The 23,784-nt window shown below is 45.3% G+C and overlaps 1 protein-coding gene across 1 annotated transcript in view; it reads left to right on the top strand.

Moving 5' to 3' along the window:
• Positions 1–23,784, top strand: part of LOC117518144 (desmoglein-2-like) — a 47,277-nt gene that overhangs the window by 5,798 nt on the left and 17,695 nt on the right. The window contains exons 2-3 of the mRNA XM_034179205.1: positions 17,306–17,437; positions 22,918–23,073. Of these exons, the coding sequence (XP_034035096.1) occupies positions 17,306–17,437; positions 22,918–23,073 (288 nt within the window). The remainder of the gene's footprint in view (positions 1–17,305; positions 17,438–22,917; positions 23,074–23,784) is intronic.

The raw sequence follows: 23,784 nt of genomic DNA, 5'->3' as shown, positions 1-23,784 counted from the left end.
CTCTTTTCGAGCGGACAACATAAGTATGATCCCTCTGTGCCTCTGTATATGACCCATGGTCACAGACGTATGGTTGTGAAATGAAATGAATGAAGCAGTGCGCTCTTATGTCCAGCCGGTATATAAATAATTACTACAATCACTGGACACTGATAGATTAGATATTGGTGTACAATTAGTGAAAATCACTGGGTTGATATAAATAATAAATAAAAGGGGACCCAATACAGAACCCTGTGGTTAAATAACCCTGGTTAAATTCAAAAATAAATGCCACTTGCGGGATTCAAACCTACAATTTACAAAAGCTCTGATTAACAGATGGAAACATTACCACTGCGCTATAATCACTGTCTTACAACAGGAGCGTAAAATGCCTAAAATCAACAAGGAGATAAATGTGTTTTTTTTTTTTAAAGAGAGAGAAATTAGGCGATGTAGATGAAGAGGAAGTTTTTGTCATCTTTAATTACGGCAGAAAAAGTGGCGTAATAACTGACAAAACGACATTCATTATGGCACATTTTTGGTGATATGTGACTGAAAGGGATGTATTTGTTGCACTTTTGGCTTGCCATAGTCATGCGGTACACTGCTCACAGGACACGTGTGTCCTATCAGACAGATGTGACATTCAGATTGCCTGCTGTGAGTGCACGTGATCTGACAGTCTGTTTCACTTGGGACAGCCTGTCAATGTGAGCGCTGTGCGTGCACTCCAGTCCATCACAAAAGCAATATATGTTTTATGTATTTTCACATGACAGCAAGCACACACAAGCATGTCACAGACATGTTTGTCAAAACATGGTACGTGTTCTACAGCTGTGATGTCCAGGACCAGAGATCTCAACAGCTGCTGCTGTTGGCAGCCAGCCACGCCCCCTGTCTGTTCAGCGCAAAGACCAAAGTGTCACTCTGTTTCTGTGTTATGTGATCATTTTTGTTTATAGTTATTTTGGCATGTAATTGTGTATGTAGTTATTGTATTCATTATTTCTATACCTGTCCTGGCTGTGGTCTGTGTTTTTGTGACATGTCGTGTGCACTGAGCCATCATTTCCTGGTGTCAGTGAGTCTCTGGCCAGTGATCAGCTGAGGCGCCTCACTGTGCTGTGTGCGCTCTGTCTGGCTACTCCCCATCTGTACATACATATCAGCATTTGCAAATGTGCTCCCCCTCACCACGTGTGTTGTGGGGGGAGCGGGGGCACGCAAAACACAAGCACATGACATGTGTTGTGGGGGGGGTGCGGGAGGCGCAGCATACGTGCGATACACGTATACGGCACGTGTGTTGCTTGGCAAATTCTACAGCCAGCTCGAAAGTGGTTGTGTGCTCACTATTTTCATGCCAACACCTGCCACGAGAGGGATTGTACAGGCTCTCACAGGGCACTCTGTCTTTTGGCCACTGGTGTGCATGAAAAGTTGTAGCAACAAGTGTACCAGGTGTTAGAGGCAGCTCCAGTTTTTCACGACTGGCATGCAGTTCCTCCTTCGTGCGCTAGTCGACTTCAATCGTGTTATGTGTGAAGGGGCCCTAAGCCCTGGTCACACGGCACTAACCAAGAACAATGAAGCCCAAAACAAACAAGGAATCTGGACTTGCATCGACTTTTGGAGGCATCGTTTAGCCTTCATCCAGCTTCATTCCTGCAGCTGGCACTTTGTCAGAATTATCAAACTGTTGAAAAATGTGAAAGAATACCAACAACCTCAATTCATCAGTATTTTGGTTTGCTGTCTGTCTTGACAGTTCCTTATCATTTGCATAGTTTCTGTGACATCAGCATTTCATTTGACTTTCGTCCAACTTCATCCAACATCCCAAGTCCGATTTTATTGAACGAAAGGTGACGATATCTCAAGAGATCAATAACTAAAGCTTTGATGAGCTGAACGTAACTTCCTTGTATCGCAGATGACTCGTCCATCTTTGGGACATAGATTTTATCAACTACTTTGACTACGCACGTTCCAACCATTTGTGGCTGGCCTACTTGTGCACACACATTTGTTGTTGTTGTCACCTGTTTTCAAGACAACCAAATCCCACCCCTGCAAGTATGGTGGACATGAGCACAGCGCTGGCTGCGCTTCGTCTCATACCTGCTGTCGGTCACATCGTGAATGTTTCGTTCACTTAGTTCGCTTAGTTTTTCTTTTGTTAGTTTCGGTTTTGTTTCATTCCTTTTTGCACTCGTGAATTGCAGTGTTTTTTTTTTGTTTTTTTTGGTGATGGGAAAAGTGCAAGATCTTTTGTCCACCTTTTCTTGACAATTTTTGACTTTTTATCCTTCGTTCAGCTGTCGCCGTGTGACCGGGTCATTTGCGTGCACCTGGAGGCAGTTTCTACACTCACATTCAATGTACTGTTGAAATGTCATTGTTCCGGGTGACAGGGTGTGACACGTTTTACAAAGGCCACAAGGTTAATTATTTTTTATGGTCTTCTCAAAGTCTGAAACAGTGGGGTTGGACAGATGTCCTGTCAGGTGTGTAGTGTGACCATTTTGTCTTCGAGCCTTCTGAGAGAAGACAGCAGCTCTCTGAATGAGGGAAGTAGTTTTGATGTAATACTTCAAAGCCTATATAAAGTGAAATGTTTATCCAGAATTGGGATCCAGATCACTTCCAAAAATCAGTGGAGTCTTCCTTGCCTTAATGTATATCTGTGGTGCAAATTTGGTGAGAATCTGTGAAGGAGTTTTGATGTAATCCTTCAAACCCTATATAAAGAGAAATCTTGATCCAGAATCTGGATCCGGATCACCTCCCATATTCAATGGAGTCTTCCGTGCCCTAATCTTTATGTGTGGTGCAAATTTGGTGAGAATCCATAGTTTTGATGTAATCCTACTAATAGACAGACAGACAAATAAATAAAATGATGATGAATTTTTTTTTTTACATCTTTGGTGGATGTAAATGATTTGGTTGTTACTCTTTATTTCTTTTGCTTTTAGGGCTTTATTATAAGAGTTAACTTTGTGTCAGTATCAGAGAACGCAAGAATGAACACGAGCTTAATCGTATAGACGTGTACTCACAAAAACAGGTCTGTCAAGCCTTTAACTCTTAACCTGTTCCACACTTTGTGTGTGTGTGTGTGTGTGCGTGAGAGAGAGAGAGAGAGAGAAGAGTTTAGGCCATGTTTTGCTGCACTGAGCGCTACACAAGTAGTAGTTACGTGGGCACTTGTTACAATTTGTTCCCACTTCCCACATTTAGAAAAATGCATGAGCATTTTAATTCATTTTTCATTGCAACAGAATCCAATCCAATATGAGGTCATGTTTGAGTCAGGTCTCAGATTATGTACAGATACAGTTTATTTCTGCATCCACCACTGTGACGGAAAAGCCTTAGGTTCTGGATGGCATCCTCCCATGTCGGCAACAGGTCTGTCTCCACCTCTCCAAAGTAATACCTGTTTGTTATCACCAGATGAAACATAAGAGTCCCATTTGCTGGTTTCCTCAACATTGAGGTGTGGTGAATCGTACCAAAATGAAGTGCACCATGGATTGCATGAAATTTAATTTTTTTAATTAAATGCAAAACTGACATCAACACGGTAAGTGCATAAGGTCCTATTTAAGTAAGTCAGTCCCTTCGGCTGCTCCATCGTTTTTCACTTGGGGTCGACACAATGATCCTGAGGCTGATGATGATACTCCTCTCATCACCTTCCGTGTCAGCCTATAGAAGAAAACCTGTGCGCAACTCCAACTCTGATCAAAGTTCAAGATGTAATAAAAGAACTGAAAAAGAAAACAGCTGATGGTATCTCTGCTGAAATGTTTAAAAAAGGTGTTGTTACTTTGCCATGTGTATGAAGTGATCACTAAGATATAGACTCGAGAGGTGCCCTCATCATTGCAATTGACAAGAAGAAAGGGAACCAGTCTGACTGTATAGGAGTGTTACTCCTGTCCATTGTAGATTTTCGTAAAAATGCTTAACTCTGTGGCTGGAAAAGGAAATTTTGATTGTCACTTCAAGAGTGTTAGTTTTACACTGCCAGTATTAGGGCCCCTTCACACATAGTGCGAATATGTACAACTCGGGGCAACACGCATCAGAGCAGCTCATATGAGCAAGCCATGAAACATCACGCTGATGGGCAGGTATGCACGATGCCGGTGCGATGGTTCATGCATGTGGGAACACAGTGCCACCAGCTGCACAATGTGGTTACAGTGAGGAAAATAAGTATTTGAACACCCTGCGATTTTGCAAGTTCTCCAACTTAGAAATCATGGAGCGGTCTGAAATTTTCATCTTAGGTGCATGTCCACTGTGAGAGACATAATCTAAAAAAAAAAAAAAAAAAAAAAATCCGGAAATCACAATGTATGATTTTTTTAATAATTTATTTGTATGTTACTGCTGCAAATAAGTATTTGAAAACCTGTGAAAAACAATGTTAATATTTGGTACAGTAGCCTTTATTTGCAATTACAGAGGTCAAATGCTTGCTGTTGATCTGTAGTTCACACACTGCAGCAGGGATTTTGGTCCAGTCCTCCATACAGATCTCCAAATCTTTCAGGTTTGGAGTTTCAGCATCCTCCAAAGATTTTCTATTGAGTTCAGGTCTGGAGACTGGCCAGGCCACTCCAGGACCTTGAAATGCTTTTTACGGAGCCCCCTCTTAGTTGCCCTGGCTGTGTGTTTGGGGTCATTGTTATGCTGGAAGACCCAGCCATGACCCATCTTCAGTGCTCTTACTGAGGGAAGGAGGTTGTTTGCCAAACTCTCACAATACATGGTCCCATCCATCCTCCCTTCAATACGGTGCAGTCGTCCTGTCCCCTTTGCAGAAGAGCACCCCCAGAGTATGATGTTTCCACCCCATGCTTCACGGTTGGGATGGTTTTTTTGGGGTTGTTCTCATCCCCTAAACATGGTAAGTGGAGTTGATTCCAAAAAGGTCTATTTTGGTCTCATCTGACCACATGACCTTCTCCCATGCCTCCTCTGGATCATCCAGATGGTCACTGGTGAACTTCAAATGGGCCTGGACATGTGCTGGCTGGAGCAGGGGACCTTGCTGCCCTGCAGGATTTTAAACCATGACAGCATCATGTGTTACTAATGTAATCTTTGTGACTGTGGTCCCAGCTCTCTTCAGGTCATTGACCAGGTCCTCCTGTGTAGTTCTGAGCTTTCTCAAAATCATCCTTACCCTACAAAGTGAGATCTTGCATGGAATCCCAGACCGAGGGAGATTGACAGTCATCTTGTGTTTCTTCCACTTTCTAATAAATAATCATAACAATTGTTGTCTTCTACCAAGCTGCTTGCCTGTTGTCCTGTAGTCCATCCCAGCCTTGTGCAGGTCTACAGTTTTGTCCCTGGTGTCCTTAGACAGCTCTTTGGTCTTGGCTATGGTGGACAGGCTGGACTGTGATTGATTGAATGTGTGAACAGGTGTCTTTTATACAGGTAACAAGTTCAAACAGGTGCAATTAATACAGGTAAAGAGTGCAGAATAAGAGGGCTTCTTAAAGAAAAATTAACAGGTCTTTGTGAGCCAGAATTCTTTTCTGGTTGGTAGGTGTTCAAATACTTATTTGCAGCAGTAACATACAAATAAATTATTAAAAAATCATACATTGTGATTTCCGGATTTTTTTTTTTTTTTAGATTATGTTTCTCACAGTGGACATGCACCTAAGATGAAAATTTCAGACCCCTCCATGATTTCTAAGTGGGAGAACTTGCAAAATCACAGGGTGTTCAAGTACTTATTTTCCTCACTGTAAACATCACGCAGCTGCTGTGAAAAATAAAAATTGCATGCCACCCACAGGAATTGAACCTATGTCAAAAGCTCTGATTACCAGTCAGAAACTTTTCCACTGAGTAACAATTGCTGTCCTGCAAAAGCTGCGGGAAACTGCCTCATATCAGGAAGGACATGGACGTATTAAAAAAATAAATAAAACCGCACACCATATTATAACATTGCATTTTATTGAATCCTTCTTGTCAAGCGGGCAAAACATGTTGTGTGGGCCGCCAGAAGAGGAGGTACTGCTGGCCCACCACCAGAGGGCGCCCTGCCTGAAGTGCGGGCTTCAGGCACGAGAGGGCGCTGCCGCCATGGACACAGCCGGGAGTGACAGCTGTTACTCATTATGTCCTGACAGCTGTCACTCATTCTGCATCATCCCACTCCATAAAACCCAGACGTCATCTCCACCTCATCGCCGAGATATCCTACTTCATTGGAGGTAATAGACTCAGCCGTTCGTGTTTTACAATATAATCTGTATATTGTGAATGTTTGCAGGAGTACCAGTCCCTCTGTCTGTGGAAGCTGAGTGAGTGCTGGACGGCACTCTTTTCCCCTGAGGAATCGCTGTGGTACTCTGCAGAATATTGTGTTAGAGGTGGAGGTGGCATTCCCACCGTTGTTGTTACTGGGTGTGCACACACCTACACTTGACTGTCTTTGTTCTCGCCAGCAGTACCAGATCCGACAGTCGGGGACGGTGATCACCTGGGAATTCGGGACTTGGCGGCTCCAGTATTCACCAGGTTCGGTGGCGGCGGAAATCGTGTGGTTCTGGCTCTTCTCAGGACAGACGTCTTCTATCCTCGAGCCTGCCCACACGTCACCTTTGTGATTTGACTGTGATTATATTCTGAGACTGTCTGTGTATTTGTTGTGCACCTTCACAACATTAAATTGTTATATTTTGGCTCATCTATTGACCGTTCATTTGCGCCCCCTGTTGTGGGTCCGTGTCACTACACTTTCACAACAGGATATCTCGGCCAGCGTCATGGATCCCGAGGGGCGTCATCCATCTGTTGGACAGCCAATGGAAGAGCAGGGTGCACAGGCGTCTGCAGGAGGCGTGCTCGGTGAGTTGCAGCAAATCCTCACCGCCTTTACCGCTCGGCTGGATTTGATGTCCGAGCAAAACATCATCCTTAATCGCAAGATGGAGGCTCTCACCGCACAGGTGGAAGCGCGCGATCAGAGCGCTGCTGCGGCTCCTCCTCCTGCCGACCCGGTGCCGGGTATTAACATTCCACTGGTCATTCAACAAACCCCCCCACCATCCCCTGAAGCATACATAAGTCCCCCTGAGCCATACGGGGGTTGTGTGGAGACGTGCGTGGACTTTCTGATGCAGTGTTCGCTCGTCTTTGCACAACAACCCGTGATGTACGCGTCTGACGCCAGCAAGGTGGCTTATGTTATTGCTTTGCTTCGGGGTAAGGCACGCGCCTGGGCTACGGCGCTCTGGGAACAAAACTCACGGTTGTTATCAACATACACTGGGTTTGTGGGGGAGTTCAGAACAGTGTTTGATCACCCTAACAGAGGAGAGGCCGCTTCAACAATGCTGCTGTCTATGCGACAGGGGCGTCGGTGCGCAGCCGAATATGCAGTCGACTTCCGCATCGCGGCTGCGAGGTCCGGCTGGAATAACATTGCGCTCCGCACCGCCTTCATAAACGGACTGTCTTTGGTCCTGAAGGAGCATCTGGTAGCTAAGGAGGAACCGCGGGATTTAGATGGGCTTATCGATCTCGATATACGGTTAGACAATCGGTTGGAGGAACGCTGTAGGGAGTGAGGCGAAGGACGTGGCCGGATACGCGCCATCCCTCTCCCTTCCGGGTTCGAAAAAGGGCCGCCCTCCCCACGCTCCACAGCCGCAGCGCTCCGTGGGGCAACAGCTCCCCCTGTTGACGTTGTTAGGGAAACGCACAGGGCCAAAATGAGGAGGCTGGTCCGCGGGGAGTGTTTTCTTTGCAGCTCAAAGGAGCACATACAGAAAAACTGCCCCAAACGGCCACAACAACCGCCTTCAGAGACTGGGCTAAGGGGGGGTCAAAACATTCATGTGGGACACACACAGATTGCCACACGACTCCCAGTTACAATCCTGAGCGGGGATTTAACCCTTCAAGCCCCAGCACTGGTGGACACGGGTCAGAAGGGAATTTGCTGGACAGCAAATGGGCAAGGGAGGTAGGGATCCCTCTGGTGGTGCTTCCTTCGCCATTGCAGGTGCAGGCACTAGATGGCACCCTCCTCCCTTTAATCACACACAAGACACAACCAGTAACTCTGGTGGTGTCTGGAAACCATCGGGGGGAGATTGAGTTTTTTGTAACTCCTTCTACCTCCCGCGTGATTTTGGGCTTCCCATGGATGTTGAAGCACAATCCCCGGATTGATTGGCCGTCTGGGGTGGTGGTTCAGTGGAGCGAAACCTGCCATCGGGTGTGTTTAGGATCCTCGGTTCCTTCCGGTTTACAGGCTAAGGAGGAGGTCAAAGTCCCTCCCAATCTGACGGCAGGGCCGGTTGAGTACCACGATCTTGCTGACGTCTTCAGCAAGGATCTGGCACTCACCCTTCCCCCGCACCGTCCGTACGATTGTGCCATTGATTTGGTTCCAGGCGTTGAGTTCCCGTCCAGCAGGTTGTACAACCTCTCACGACCTGAGCGCGAATCAATGGAGACCTACATCCGGGACTCATTAGCCGCCGGGCTGATCCGGAACTCCACCTCCCCGATGGGGGCAGGTTTCTTTTTTGTGGGCAAGAAAGATGGCGGACTCCGTCCATGCATTGATTACAGGGGGCTGAATGAGATTACAATTCGCAACCGATACCCGTTGCCATTGTTGGATTCCGTGTTCACCCCCCTGCATGGAGCCAGAATATTTACTAAGCTGGATCTTAGAAATGCGTATCACCTGGTTCGGATCCGGAAGGGAGACGAATGGAAGACGGCATTCAACACCCCGTTAGGTCACTTTGAGTACCTGGTCATGCCGTTCGGCCTCACCAACGCCCCCACGATGTTCCAAGCCTTGGTTAACGACGTCTTGCGGGACTTCCTGCACCGATTCATCTTCGTATATCTGGACGATATTCTCATCTTTTCTCCGGATCCTGAGACCCATGTCCAGCATGTACGTCAGGTCCTGCAGCGGTTATTAGAGAACCGCCTGTTTGTGAAGGGCGAGAAGTGCGAGTTTCACCGCACGTCTTTGTCCTTCCTGGGGTTTATCATCTCCTCTAACTCCGTCGCCCCTGATCCGGCCAAGGTTGCGGCGGTGAGAGATTGGCCCCAACCAACAAGCCGTAGGAAGCTGCAACAGTTCCTCGGCTTCGCTAATTTCTATAGGAGGTTCATTAAGGGCTACAGTCAGGTAGTTAGCCCCCTGACAGCCCTGACCTCTCCAAAAGTCCCCTTCACCTGGTCGGATCGGTGCGAAGCCGCGTTCAAGGAGTTGAAACGACGGTTCTCTACTGCGCCAGTTTTGGTGCAGCCCGACCCTGGCCACCAGTTCGTGGTTGAAGTGGACGCCTCTGACTCAGGGATAGGAGCCGTGCTATCCCAGAGCGGAGAGACCGATAAGGTTCTTCACCCATGTGCCTACTTTTCACGCAGGTTGACCCCGGCTGAACGGAACTATGATGTCGGCAATCGAGAACTCCTTGCGGTGAAAGAGGCTCTTGAGGAGTGGAGACACCTGTTGGAGGGAGCGTCTGTGCCGTTCACGGTTTTCACTGACCATCAGAACCTGGAGTATATCAGGACCGCCAAGCGGCTGAACCCCAGGCAAGCCCGCTGGTCACTGTTCTTCGGGCGTTTTTACTTCCGGATCACCTATCGCCCCGGAACCAAGAACCAGAGGTCGGATGCCTTGTCCCGGGTACACGAAGAGGAGGTCAAGACTGCACTGTCGGATCCACCAGAACCCATCCTGCCTGAGTCCACTATCGTGGCCACCCTCACCTGGGGCATGGAGAAGATCGTCCGGGAGGCCCTGGTACGGAGCCCGGACCCAGGAACAGGCCCGAAGAACCGGTTGTATGTCCCACCAGAGGCCGGAGCTGCAGTCTTGGACTTCTGTCACGGTTCCAAGCTCTCCTGTCATCCAGGGGTGCGAAGGGCCGTGGCAGTTGTCCGGCAGCGCTTCTGGTGGGCGTCTATGGAGGCCGATGTCCGGGAGTACATCCAGGCCTGCACCACCTGTGCCAGGGGCAAGGCAGACCATAAAAGGTCCCAAGGACTTCTCCAGCCATTACCTGTGCCTCATCGCCCCTGGTCCCACATCGGCCTGGATTTCGTCACGGGCCTCCCGCCGTCCCAGGGCAACACCACCATCTTCACGATAGTGGACCGTTTCTCCAAGGCGGCCCACTTCGTGGCCCTCCTGAAGCTCCCAACAGCCCAGGAGACAGGAGACCTCCTGGTCCACCACATCGTCCGTCTGCATGGGATACCCACCGACATCGTCTCAGATCGTGGTCCCCAGTTCTCCTCACACGTCTGGAGGAGTTTCTGCAGGGAACTGGGGGCCACCGTGAGCCTCTCGTCCGGGTACCATCCACAGACGAACGGACAGGCAGAGCGGGCCAACCAGGAGCTGGAACAGACCCTCCGCTGTGTAACATCCACGCACCCGATGGCCTGGAGTAACCATCTGGCCTGGATCGAGTATGTGCACAACAGCCAGGTGTCTTCAGCCACCGGCCTCTCCCCATTTGAGGTGTGTTTGGGGTACCAGCCCCCATTATTTCCCGTGGTGGAGGGAGAGGTCGGTGTGCCCTCGGTCCGGGCCCACCTTCGGAGGTGCCATCGGGTGTGGCGCACCGCCCGCTCTGCCTTGTTGAAGGCCCGGACGAGGGCCAAGACCCATGCAGACCGCCGGCGGTCCCCGGCCCCTGCATACCAGCCCGGGCAGGAGGTGTGGTTGTCGACGAAGGACATCCCCCTACAAGTACAGTCACCAAAACTGATGGACAGATTCATCGGCCCATTTCGCATCCTCAAGGTCCTCAGCCCTGCCGCAGTGAAGCTCCAGCTCCCAGCTTCACTGCAGATCCACCCGGTGTTCCATGTCTCCAAACTCAAACCGTACCACACCTCACCCCTCTGTGCTCCCGGTCCGGCGCCTCCTCCTGCCCGGATCATTGACGGGGAGCCGGCTTGGACAGTGCGCCGGCTCCTGGACGTCCGTCGAATGGGCCGGGGGTTCCAATATCTGGTGGACTGGGAGGGGTATGGTCCCGAAGAACGCTCCTGGGTGAAGAGGAGCTTCATCCTGGACCCGGCCATCCTGGCCGATTTCTACCGCCGACACCTGGATAAACCTAGTTGGGCGCCAGGAGGCGCCCGTTGAGGGGGGGGGGGTCCTGTTGTGTGGGCCGCCAGAAGAGGAGGTACTGCTGGCCCACCACCAGAGGGTGCCCTGCCTGAAGTGCGGGCTTCAGGCATGAGAGGGCGCTGCCGCCATGGACACAGCCGGGAGTGACAGCTGTCACTCATTCTGCATCATCCCACTCCATAAAACCCAGACGTCATCTCCACCTCATCGCCGAGATATCGTACTTCATTGGAGGTAATAGACTCAGCCGTTCGTGTTTTACAATATAATCTGTATATTGTGAGTGTTTGCAGGAGTACCGGTCCCTCTGTCTGTGGAAGCTGAGTGAGTGCTGGACGGCACTCTTTTCCCCTGAGGAATCGCTGCGGTACTCTGCAGAATATTGTGTTAGAGGTGGAGGTGGCATTCCCACCGTTGTTGTTACTGGGGGTGCACACACCTACACTTGACTGTCTTTGTTCTCGCCAGCAGTACCAGATCCGACAGTCGGGGACGGTGATCACCTGGGAATTCGGGACTTGGCGGCTCCAGTATTCACCAGGTTCGGTGGCGGCGGAAATCGTGTGGTTCCGGCTCTTCTCAGGACAGACGTCTTCTATCCTCGAGCCTGCCCACACGTCACCTTTGTGATTTGACTGTGATTATATTCTGAGATTGTCTGTGTATTCGTTGTGCACCTTCACAACATTAAATTGTTATATTTTGGCTCATCTATTGACCGTTCATTTGCGCCCCCTGTTGTGGGTCCGTGTCACTACACTTTCACAACAAAAACAAATATGATCCATCTGTTCCTCTGTAGATGACCCATGGTCACAGACATACAGTCAAGAAATGACATGAATGATGAAGCAGTTCGCCAGCTTCCAGTGTGTCCAGCTGGCCGCGCGCATGTTCTGCCCGACACACGTCTTGCAGACACTGTGCTGCACGACAGACACCGCGTCATGTGGAACAGAGCTCATGTGGGTGGTGTGACAGTCAGATCACCTGCTGCGTGTTATGATCTAATGGTCCGTTTCAACCTGGGGGCAGCCTGTCCATAGGCTGCAGCGTGCGTGCACTCACTCACTGCAGCCTGTCGCTAAGTGACATATGATTTTTTTTTTTATGTCTACGTGATGATAGCAAGCAGACACACGCATGTCACAGTGGGCAATTGTTAGTCCATGTCTGTCCAAACACAGTATATGTTGTCCAGCTGGGATGTCCACGTTAACAGATCTCAACAGGTGCTTCTGTTGGCCGCCACACCTCCTCTCAGTTTAGCGCACAGAACAAAGCCACACTCATGGGGCACTTAGACAAATTTCACGATTTGATTTCACGGCTAATTGTCTGCTGACTGTTGTGTCATGGCCACACATTTTCTAAGTGCCAAATGAGTGGTGTTAGATGTTCATGTGTGTCACCTGGAATTTGGCCGACACCTGCCGCGGGTTCGTGCGAAATTCGCACTATGTGTGAAGGGGCCCTTACATTAATAATGACAGTGTTAAATTAACATGGCCAGTGTTAAAGTTGATACTAGAAATGTGTTCATTTAACACTGATAAGACTCAAAGCATATAGTCTCTAGTATTAAATTAACTCTGGCAATTTTTCTGTAGCAAATTTTAATTTTGGCCATCATGTGCATTGTCAAACCCAAAACACCCAGCTACTTTTGACATCTAATACATAAAAATGATGGATCTCCTGACACTGTCACTCTTAGCTGTAACTGAACACCTCCATAACAGTTACCCGTTATTAGACATTATGGACTGAAACATGCTGATTTTTCTTGATAGCTCAATAATAAAAGTAATTCCAATAAATTGATTAAATACACTTTTTTATTATTTGAAGGAGACTATCAAAAGTAATGTTATTTTGACACATTTTATGTACTTTTATGAAACTGTAAATATTTGCAAATATTATTTTTTTAATTGTTGTTAGACATATACAGCAGATAAAATAAGTCCTGAACACATCACCATTTTTCTCAATAAGTATATTTGTAAAGGTGCTTTTGACATGAAATTTTCACCAGATGATGGTCATGACTGAAGTAATCCATAGATGCAAAGAAACCAAAACTAAGTTATCTGTAATAAAATGGAATGACTCAGCATATTGAACACACTTGAAGAGTTTCAGTCAGGTTTTAGAATCCATCATAGTACAGAAACAGCATTACTGTTATGTGTCGGACACAGCCCGGAGAACCGACCAGCGTTTGAAGGACCCAGTATGAAATAAGCAGAGCACGGTACAAAGGATAACAGAGTTTAATAAACATAACAGTGAAGTGATACGAAAACAACAAAAGAGTGCGCGGTCTGGCGTGGTGGATTGCGGTGCGCTCCCAGCAGCGCTAACGGTCCGGAGCCAGAAAAACTGTTCGGACCCAAGGACCCCACTGACACCCCCCAGGTGGCCGCGACAAACTGAGTCTGTGAAAGAAGAAATCATTATGTGAGTCCACACTCAACACACAGAGAGACCACTCAAAGGTATACAAACAGCAAACACTTCCTGGCTTAATTGCAAATCAGCTTCCCACCCTGCAGGCATAGAACACCCTGTTCACAAAACTCCACTGCAGTGGAAGCTGATTTAAACGACTAACATACAGCTCAATATAATAAGGTGTGAGGGACACCACATTTACTGACTGTATAAATGTTAGTCACAAAACCAAACGTACCTCAGGAAGTGTGCTGACGAGCGTGAGACCTCACCCCCTCCTCTTTCACAGACCATGCATCAAACCTGGACGTTCTCTGCATCCACTGATGGGAGATGGCTCTAGAGACGACGATCTCACCCGTCTGGTCACAAGGTCGAGTCTCTGGCAAACACACACTGTGCACTCCAGACTTAAATGCCACCATGTTCCAATCCGTGTAGATGCACCACAGCTGTGAGTCCTGATGAGCTGCACGTGATCAGCCTCAGGTGATCAGGGTGAGGTCCTGATAAACTCAGCTACACAGCCACTTAGTCCCAAATGCGCACCACCTGGGAGGAAAACCAAAAGACAGAAACAGAAGACACACAAAAGCCAGCCAGGCACACCAGCCACAACAATTAATGAAGGTTACAAATGATCTTCTTATGGCCTCAGACAGTGGACTCATCTCTGTGCTTGTTCTGTTAGACCTCAGTGCTGCTGTTGATACTGTTGACCATAAAATTTTATTACAGAGATTAGAGCATGCCAAAGGTATTAAAGGCACTGCGCTGCAGTGGTTTGAATCATATTTATCTAATAGATTACAATTTGTTCATGTAAATGGGGAATCTTCTTCACAGACTAAGGTTAATTATGGAGTTCCACAAGGTTCTGTGCTAGGACCAATTTTATTCACTTTATACATGCTTCCCTTAGGCAGTATTATTAGACAGCATTGCTTAAATTTTCATTGTTACGCAGATGATACCCAGCTTTATCTATCCATGAAGCCAGAGGACACACACCAATTAGCTAAACTGCAGGATTGTCTTACAGACATAAAGACATGGATGACCTCTAATTTCCTGCTTTTAAACTCAGATAAAACTGAAGTTATTGTACTTGGCCCCACAAATCTTAGAAACATGGTGTCTAACCAGATCCTTACTCTGGATGGCATTACCCTGACCTCTAGTAATACTGTGAGAAATCTTGGAGTCATTTTTGATCAAGATATGTCATTCAATGCGCATATTAAACAAATATGTAGGACTGCTTTTTTGCATTTGCGCAATATCTCCAAAATTAGAAAGGTCTTGTCTCAGAGTGATGCTGAAAAACTAATTCATGCATTTATTTCCTCTAGGCTGGACTATTGTAATTCATTATTATCAGGTTGTCCTAAAAGTTCCCTGAAAAGCCTTCAGTTAATTCAAAATGCTGCAGCTAGAGTACTGACAGGGACTAGAAGGAGAGAGCATATGTCACCCATATTGGACTCTCTTCATTGGCTTCCTGTTAATTCTAGAATAGAATTTAAAATTCTTCTTCTTACTTATAAGGTTTTGAATAATCAGGTCCCATCTTATCTTAGGGACCTCATAGTACCATATCACTCCAATAGAGTGCTTCGCTCTCAGACTGCAGGCTTACTTGTAGTTCCTAGGGTTTGTAAGAGTAGAATGGGAGGCAGAGCCTTCAGCTTTCAGGCTCCTCTCCTGTGAAACCAGCTCCCAATTCAGATCAGGGAGACAGACACCCTCTCTACTTTTAAGATTAGGCTTAAAACTTTCCTTTTTGCTAAAGCTTATAGTTAGGGCTGGATCAGGTGACCCTGAACCATCCCTTAGTTATGCTGCTATAGACTTAGACTGCTGGGGGGTTCCCATGATGCACTGAGTGTTTCTTTCTCTTTTTGCTCTGTATGCACCACTCTGCATTTAATCATTAGTGATTGATCTCTGCTCTCTTCCACAGCATGCCTTTTTCCTGGTTCTCTCCCTCAGCCCCAACCAGTCCCAGCAGAAGACTGCCCCTCCCTGAGCCTGGTTCGGCTGGAGGTTTCTTCCTGTTAAAAGGGAGTTTTTCCGTCCCACTGTCGCCAAGTGCTTGCTCACAGGGGGTCGTGTTGACCGTTGGGGTTTTTCCATAATTATTGTATGGCCTTGCCTTACAATATAAAGCGCCTTGGGGCAGCTGTTTGTTGTGATTTGGCGCTATATAAATAAAGTTGATTTGATTTTACTTACTGAAATTTATGGAATATTTTTTTGGTAATGGCAGCTTCAAGATGCCTCCTGCATGGAGGAACTAGTAGCATGCATTGCTCAGGTGTGATTTTGGAACATCTTCCACACAAACAGACTTCAAATGTTGAAGGTTCTGTGGACCTCTTCTATGAACTCTGATCTTTAGTTCTTTCCATAATTTTTCTATAAGGTTCAAGTCATGTGATTGGCTGAGCCATTCTAGCAGCTTTATTTAAATTCTCTGAACACAATTGAGAGTTTCCTTGGCTGTGTATTTGGGATCACTGTTTTGCTGAAATGTTCACCCTCATTTCAGTTTCATCATCCTGATAGATTTTTATCAAGAATGTTTTGATACATTTTTCCGTTCTATCCGTCCTTCAATTGTACGAAGTTTGCCAGTGTCAGATGCTGAAAAATAGGTGCATTTCCCTGGTGGTATGGTGTTTTGGGGGTGATGTGCAGTGCCATTTATGGTGTGTATTATGACATCCAAAGAGTTCAATTTTGGTCTCATCTGACCAAAGTATATTCTCCCAGTACATCACAGCATTGTCTAAATGTGTAGCAAACTTTAAATGAGCTTCAACATGCTTTTTCTCCAGCAATGGAGTCTTGTGTGGTGAGTGTGCATACAGGCCATGATTCTTGAATGTATTACTAATTGTTTTCTTTGAAACAGTTGTTCAATTGCCCTCCACGAGCAGTCCTTGGCTCTTGGACACCTTGATAATTCTTTTCACTCCTCTGTCAGTAATCTTGCAAGAACCACCTAGTTGTGGCTAGTTTATGGTGAAATGATGTTCTTTCCACTTCCAGTTTACAGCCCCAAAAGTGCTCACTGGAAGATTCAGAGGTTTAGAAATCCTCCTGTAACCAGTACCATCAAAATGTTTTGAAACAATAAGGTTGCAAAGATCTTGAAAAAAGCTTGATTTTACCCATCATGAGATGTTTTTGTGTGACACCATGGTAATGAGACACGTTTTTATAGACCATCATTTGGGACTGAACTAGCTGATATTAATTTGCACTGACAAGGGGCAGGACTGCTTTCTAATTTCTTTTCGATTTCAGCTGGTGTCTTGGCTTCCCATGCATTTTTGCACCTCCCTTTCGTCATGTGTTTAATACTTTTTCCCTGTCTCATTTCACATTTTTACACATAACTTAATTTCTATACTTATTTGTTTTGGTTGCATTGTATGTGAGGATTACTTAGGTTGTTACTGGGAATGTGGTGAACATGGCATGTCAATAGCACCTTTAGAAATATATTTACTGAGAAAAATGGTGACATGTAAATTACTTATTTTACCCGTTGTAAATGTGCCTTGATGTTTTGCTCAGTAGCAGCTAGATCTGATCTGCAGTACAACAGAATTATTAAATTAAAACCAACAAGTGGAATTACTATGTGGAAGGGTAGGAGCTGAATATCACTTCTTCCAACAGCACAATGGATGTTTGGGAAGTGACGCAACCAGCTTTCCACATCTCATACGGCAGAAGAGGCACTGGATCATCCCAGCACTGAAGGTTAAAGAGAACCATAACTACCCCCCAGAAGGCAAGGTTGTTGCCAAGGTAGGATATTTCCTCTCATTATCTGTGTTCTCACATTCTCTTTCCTGACAGCAATGAATGTTTGATTTTATGGTTCCCTCCACTGTATCACCACAAGTGTACAAATGGTCAAAAAATCTGATCATATGACTCCAGTTTTAGCCTCATTTTATTGGATCCATGTCAAATCAGGTTTGAAGCTGATGCTGCTTACATTTAAAATACTTTCTTATGTTCCCAGGTTGCAAACTTACTGTACTTTCTCCAACATTAAGAGGAAATTAAAAGGTTATTATCTGACTGAGTAATTTTAATGGAAACTCAAGACAGATTTTTTTGCATGAATATACACATTGTTGCTGCTTTTCTTTGTTGTGGATTTTGTTGCTTTTTTGTTAGATTTGTTCATAAGTGACTTAACTGATTGTTTCATCAATTTTATCACATTTTGAGTTTTATTTATTCATATACTTATTTATTGTGGGTATAAACAAAATCTAGAAGCACCTGTAGTCAGACTTGTTCATTCAGTGCTGCTTGAAAGTGTGTGAACCCCTTGAGCTTTTACCTATATGAAAAAAAAATTGGACAATTTTTTATATTAAATATAATTTCTAAAATTATGCCCTTTAAAGGCAGCACAGTGGATTAGTGGTTTACACAGTTGCTTCACATAAAGAGGGTCATGGGATTGATTCCCACCTGAGGAATTTGTACACTCTCCTCATGATTGTATGGGTTAGGGTTAGTTAGTCAGTTGCTCCAGCTTCTTCCCACATTCAAAGACATGCAGGTAAGATGAATTGGAAAATTTAAATTGACCGTTGATGTGCATGCGGGTTTGAATGTGTTTGTCTGTCCCTATATTTCCTTGCGACAGACTGGCGTCCTGTCCAGGGTGTACCCCGCCTCACGCCCTATGACTGTTGGCATAGGCTCCAGCCTCACCGTGACCATTACCGTGACTGGGTTTTTAGAAATTTTAATATAACCAGCCTTAATTTTTGTTTTGTTGTTTGATGCCCTAATAAATTTCAAACATGTAAAAGCTTAAGAGGTTCACAGACTTTCAAGCAGCACTGTATACTATCATCTAAACCATTTTTCAATAATAAATATATGACATTGTTACTTTGATGCAGTTTTTGTTTGAAAATAATGCCATTGATATTATCCTATTTAACTGTACAATTTTTAAAAATTATTGTTATTCTTACTTTATGCCTATAGCCTAAAGATCTAATTAATTAGAGATTGTGGAAATTGCACTAGGCGAAAGAGAGCAACTGTTTTACTAAACTCATTCTCACACACAGACTTTATAAGGATGCTTGGCCTTGCTCCTTAACCCCACAGTAGTCCTGACAGTAAAACATCAAAGGGGCCAGGCTGGCTGATTACATACACAGCAGCGACATACCATCGCCCATCATCTGCAGGGGTACAGAGACCTTTGTCTGTACCAGCTACAATGCAGCGTGTGATCGGAACCCGAATACACGTTGTTGAGACAGGAAAACAGCTTTGAGAACAAACACACGGGTCCTGCCGGGAAAGCAGTCATAGGCACGTCTCGGCTTGTTGGTAAGGAACTAGTATAACCGCAAGTGGTGGCACATTTACATGCAAAGCAGGTTTAACATGTAGAGCAGGACACACACTGTAACCACTGGTGGTGATCTGACTTGGTGAATTATGTCTGACCACTACATTGCATGTTGTGTGTGCGCCAGAAGATGCAATAAGATAAGATCAAATAAAATATTCATTTATTAGTCCCACAATGGGGAAATTTGCAAACCTCACTCAGCATGGATTACACACCACGTACATGAATGAGTGGGGCATACAGAATGATATGGTCACATGCCATTCTTTTTATTTTCAGCTTTGCAACTAAAGTAAATTAAAGTAAAGGGATATCTTCCGTTTTGATTTGAATACCAAAACAGCATTTGAAACACATTTTGGAAAAACTCCAGAGCAGAGTTTCCAGCTAGTGTCAGTAACTTATAGAAAATAAAAGCTTTTGTACCAGCCCCAGCCGCACATTCTATCTTTAGTATTGTTTAATTTTGTCTAAATTCTATCCACATCTTGGGCAGCATGTTTATCCCTGTGATTGCTGGCTTGTTTGCTGAGAGGGACAGTCAGGGAAGCACAAATAGCATTTCCAGGAGGCAGATAAACTGCGTATGAGCTTTAACTCCAGCTCAAACATGTGGAATATACATAGCTGCAATAGGGTTTGTCCACATTGTGTGTTCTTGGTGAGTTACAAGATGATATGATTTGTTGTTTTAAGGTTCTTGACTACATAAGCTGGCTGGGATGGACAAACTCACTCACTCATCTGCATTTTGGCTAAGCCCTTCACTATTACTAGTGCATGAAATAGATGTTAAAGCATCACTGTGTAAAATCTTTGAAATGAAACAAGCTCATCGTCCACAGACACAGTGTGTGAACAGTGAAACTGAGAACATCTCCAGAAAACTTTATCAGGGCAAAGTTCAGTGGTCATGCCTCATATAGCAAGCAGGTGTGTTCAGCTGCATAATCACCAAAGTGTTAAACAAGTTCTGACATGCAGTCAATTGTGGGACCTTAAAAAGGTTTAATGTAAATCTCCTGCTATACTTATCCATTAAAAACATGCCAAAACTGCTCAGGACCCCTTAACACAAAGCTGGGCAAAAAATGCAGGAACCGGCCAGAAAAACTGCAACAAAAAAGAATTGGGCAACTGCAAAAAATTCCACCTGCTGTTGGGAGGAACACATGGTGGGACAGGCATGAATGATACCGCAGCGACGGCTTTGTGCACGGACACGAACACAGTGCGAGCATGTGGAATGTGTGACACCACATTCAATCAATCAATTTCAATCAATTTTATTTATATAGCGCTAAATCACAACAAACAGTTGCCCCAAGGCGCTTTATATTGTAAGGCAAGGCCATACAATAATTACGTAAAAACCCCAACGGTCAACACGACCCCCTGTGAGCAAGCACTTGGCGACAGTAGGAAGGAAAAACCCCTTTTAACAGGAAGAAACCTCCAGCAGAACCAGGCTCAGGGAGGGGCAGTCTTCTGCTGGGACTGGTTGGGGCTGAGGGAGAGAACCAGGAAAGACATGCTGTGGAGGGGAGCAGAGATCAATCACTAATGATTAAATGCAGAGTGGTGCATACAGAGCAAAAGGAGAAAGAAACACTCAGTGCATCATGGGAACCCCCCAGCAGTCTAAGTCTATAGCAGCATAACTAAGGGATGGTTCAGGGTCACCTGATCCAGCCCTAACTATAAGCTTTAGCAAAAAGGAAAGTTTTAAGCCTAATCTTAAAAGTAGAGAGGGTGTCTGTCTCCCTGATCTGAATTGGGAGCTGGTTCCACAGGAGAGGAGCCTGAAAGCTGAAGGCTCTGCCTCCCATTCTACTCTTACAAACCCTAGGAACTACAAGTAAGCCTGCAGTCTGAGACCGAAGCACTCTATTGGGGTGATATGGTACTACGAGGTCCCTAAGATAAGATGGGACCTGATTATTCAAAACCTTATAAGTAAGAAGAAGAATTTTAAATTCTATTCTAGAATTAACAGGAAGCCAATGAAGAGAGGCCAATATGGGTGAGATATGCTCTCTCCTTCTAGTCCCCGTTAGTACTCTAGCTGCAGCATTTTGAATTAACTGAAGGCTTTTCAGGGAACTTTTAGGACAACCTGATAATAATGAATTACAATAGTCCAGCCTAGAGGAATAAATGCATGAATTAGTTTTTCAGCATCACTCTGAGACAAGACCTTTCTAATTTTAGAGATATTGCGTAAATGCAAAAAAGCAGTCCTACATATTTGTTTAATATGCGCTTTGAATGACATATCCTGATCAAAAATGACTCTAAGATTTCTCACAGTATTACTAGAGGTCAGGGTAATGCCATCCAGAGTAAGGATCTGGTTAGACACCATGCTTCTAAGATTTGTGGGGCCAAGTACATTAACTTCAGTTTTATCTGAGTTTAAAAGCAGGAAATTAGAGGTCATCCATGTCTTTATGTCTATAAGACAATCCTGCAGTTTAGCTAATTGGTGTGTGTCCTCTGGCTTCATGGATAGATAAAGCTGGGTATCATCTGCGTAACAATGAAAATTTAAGCAATGCCGTCTAATAATACTGCCTAAGGGAAACATGTATAAAGTGAATAAAATTGGTCCTAGCACAGAACGTTGTGGAACTCCATAATTAACCTTAGTCTGTGAAGAAGATTCCCCATTTACATGAACAAATTGTAATCTATTAGACAAATATGATTCAAACCACCGCAGCGCAGTGCCTTTAATACCTATGGCATGCTCTAATCTCTGTAATAAAGTTTTATGGTCAACAGTATCAAAAGCAGCACTGGGGTCTAACAGAACAAGCACAGAGATGAGTCCACTGTCTGAGGCCATAAGAAGATCATTTGTAACCTTCACTAATGCTGTTTCTGTACTATGATGAATTCTAAAACCTGACTGAAACTCTTAAAAATAGACCATTCCTCTGCAGATGATCAGTTAGCTGTTTTACAACTACCCTTTCAAGAATTTTTGAGAGAAAAGGAAGGTTGGAGATTGGCCTATAATAAAATTACATAAATCTTAAAAGTTAGGGTTAAATATTTCTGTGAGTGTAGGATGAGGATCAGCACCTCTACAACTGAGTCCATGGTTCTCAGCAGGAAACTGATGGATTGCCTACTACAGGTAGGGAATGCTGTCTTGCCCCAAGTGAAGGAATTCAAGTACCTTGGGGTCTTGTTCATGAGTGAGGGGACAATGGAGTGTGAGATTGGCCGGAGAATCGGCGCAGGTGGGGCGGTGTTGCATTCACTCTACCATATTGTTGTGACGAAAAGGGAGCTGAGCCAAAAGGCAAAGTGCTCAATCTACTGGCCAATCTTCATTCCTACTCTCATCTATGGTTATGAGGGTTTGGTTATGACTGAAAGAACTAGATCTCGTGTACAAGCACCTGAAATGGGTTTCCTCAGGAGGGTGGCTGGTGTCTCCCTTCGAGATAGGGTGAGAAGTTCAGTCATTAGTGAGGAGCTTGGAGGAGAGCCGCTGCTCCTTCACATTGAAAGGAGCCAGCTGAGGTGGTTCAAGCATCTGGTAAGGATATCTCCTGGGCGCCTCCCTAGGGAGGTGTTCCAGGCACGTCCATCTGAGAGGATACCCCGGGGAAAACCCAGGACTAGGTGGAGAGATTATATCTCCACATCGGCCTGGAAACGCCTCGAGATCCCCCAGTCAGAGAAAAGGTTAACAGTCTAAAAAGAAAGGGAAGTCTGCTAGAGCTGTTGCCCCAGCAACCTGATCCCAGATAAGCGGTTGAAGATGAGTGATGAGTAGTATGACTTGTTAATTCAGCTTCATTTTATGCCGATCATGCTTTCTACTGCAATTCTCTGAAGTGGTGTTTGATAATTCAAGACTTTTGCTATTTGTTCTCAGATCAGGTCAGACAACGACAAAGAAGAGCAGATGTTCTACAGCCTCCATGGCCCTGGGGCCAATAGACACCCTGTGAACCAGTTTGTGGTGGAGGAGAAGACTGGAATAGTACGTGTTCGTGGAACATTGGACCGAGAAGAAATAGACACTTACATTGTGAGTGCACTCATCAATTAATCAACTAGCTTATGTAGTCAATTTACATGTAACCCTAAGATATTTTTTAATTCATTCATTGATTCATTTCTAGGGTCACGGGAGTGGGTGGGGATGTAGCTGGAGGCTATCCCAGCAGTTATAGGGCAAGAACCCAAAATATACAATCCATTCATAATAAATAATGTAGCAACATTTTCACATTGAAATTTATTCACCAGAATTTATCATGATCTAAAGTAATCAAGCTGACAGTGTGGATGAAATCAACATTCACAAACCAGTTGAATGCCCGAACCAGTTGAACCAGTTTTTTTTTTTTTTGCCTCCTTGCTCTCAGCCGAGACAGTCGTATTTTTCTCTTCTCCCTCCCTCCTTATCTTTCCTGCTTCTGTGGCATGTTGTCTGTGAGGCTGCCAGCTTTGCTCTTCTGGAAACAGCAAAAATGGATCTGTTAAAGTGGTCTCTGAACGCAATTGACACTATTTTTTCTACAAGAAAAAATGAACACATGAACTGTCCTGCCGGGACACATGTGATGGGTTACGTGATGGACAGTTGGAGGAAATGGCAGGTCATGTGCCTTTACATGCTGTCTGTGGAGGACGTCGAAGATGTGTATATATTTGGCATGGTGGTGACCGGGTTCCTGCTGTGTGGAGCGGGCATAGCGCTGGTTTACCGGAAAATTAAGAAAGTGGAAGCGGCAAT

This window comes from Thalassophryne amazonica, chromosome 10, assembly GCF_902500255.1.
Source record: "Thalassophryne amazonica chromosome 10, fThaAma1.1, whole genome shotgun sequence".
Classification (NCBI taxonomy): domain Eukaryota; kingdom Metazoa; phylum Chordata; class Actinopteri; order Batrachoidiformes; family Batrachoididae; genus Thalassophryne; species Thalassophryne amazonica.
This window is presented reverse-complemented; position numbering and strand designations above follow the sequence as displayed.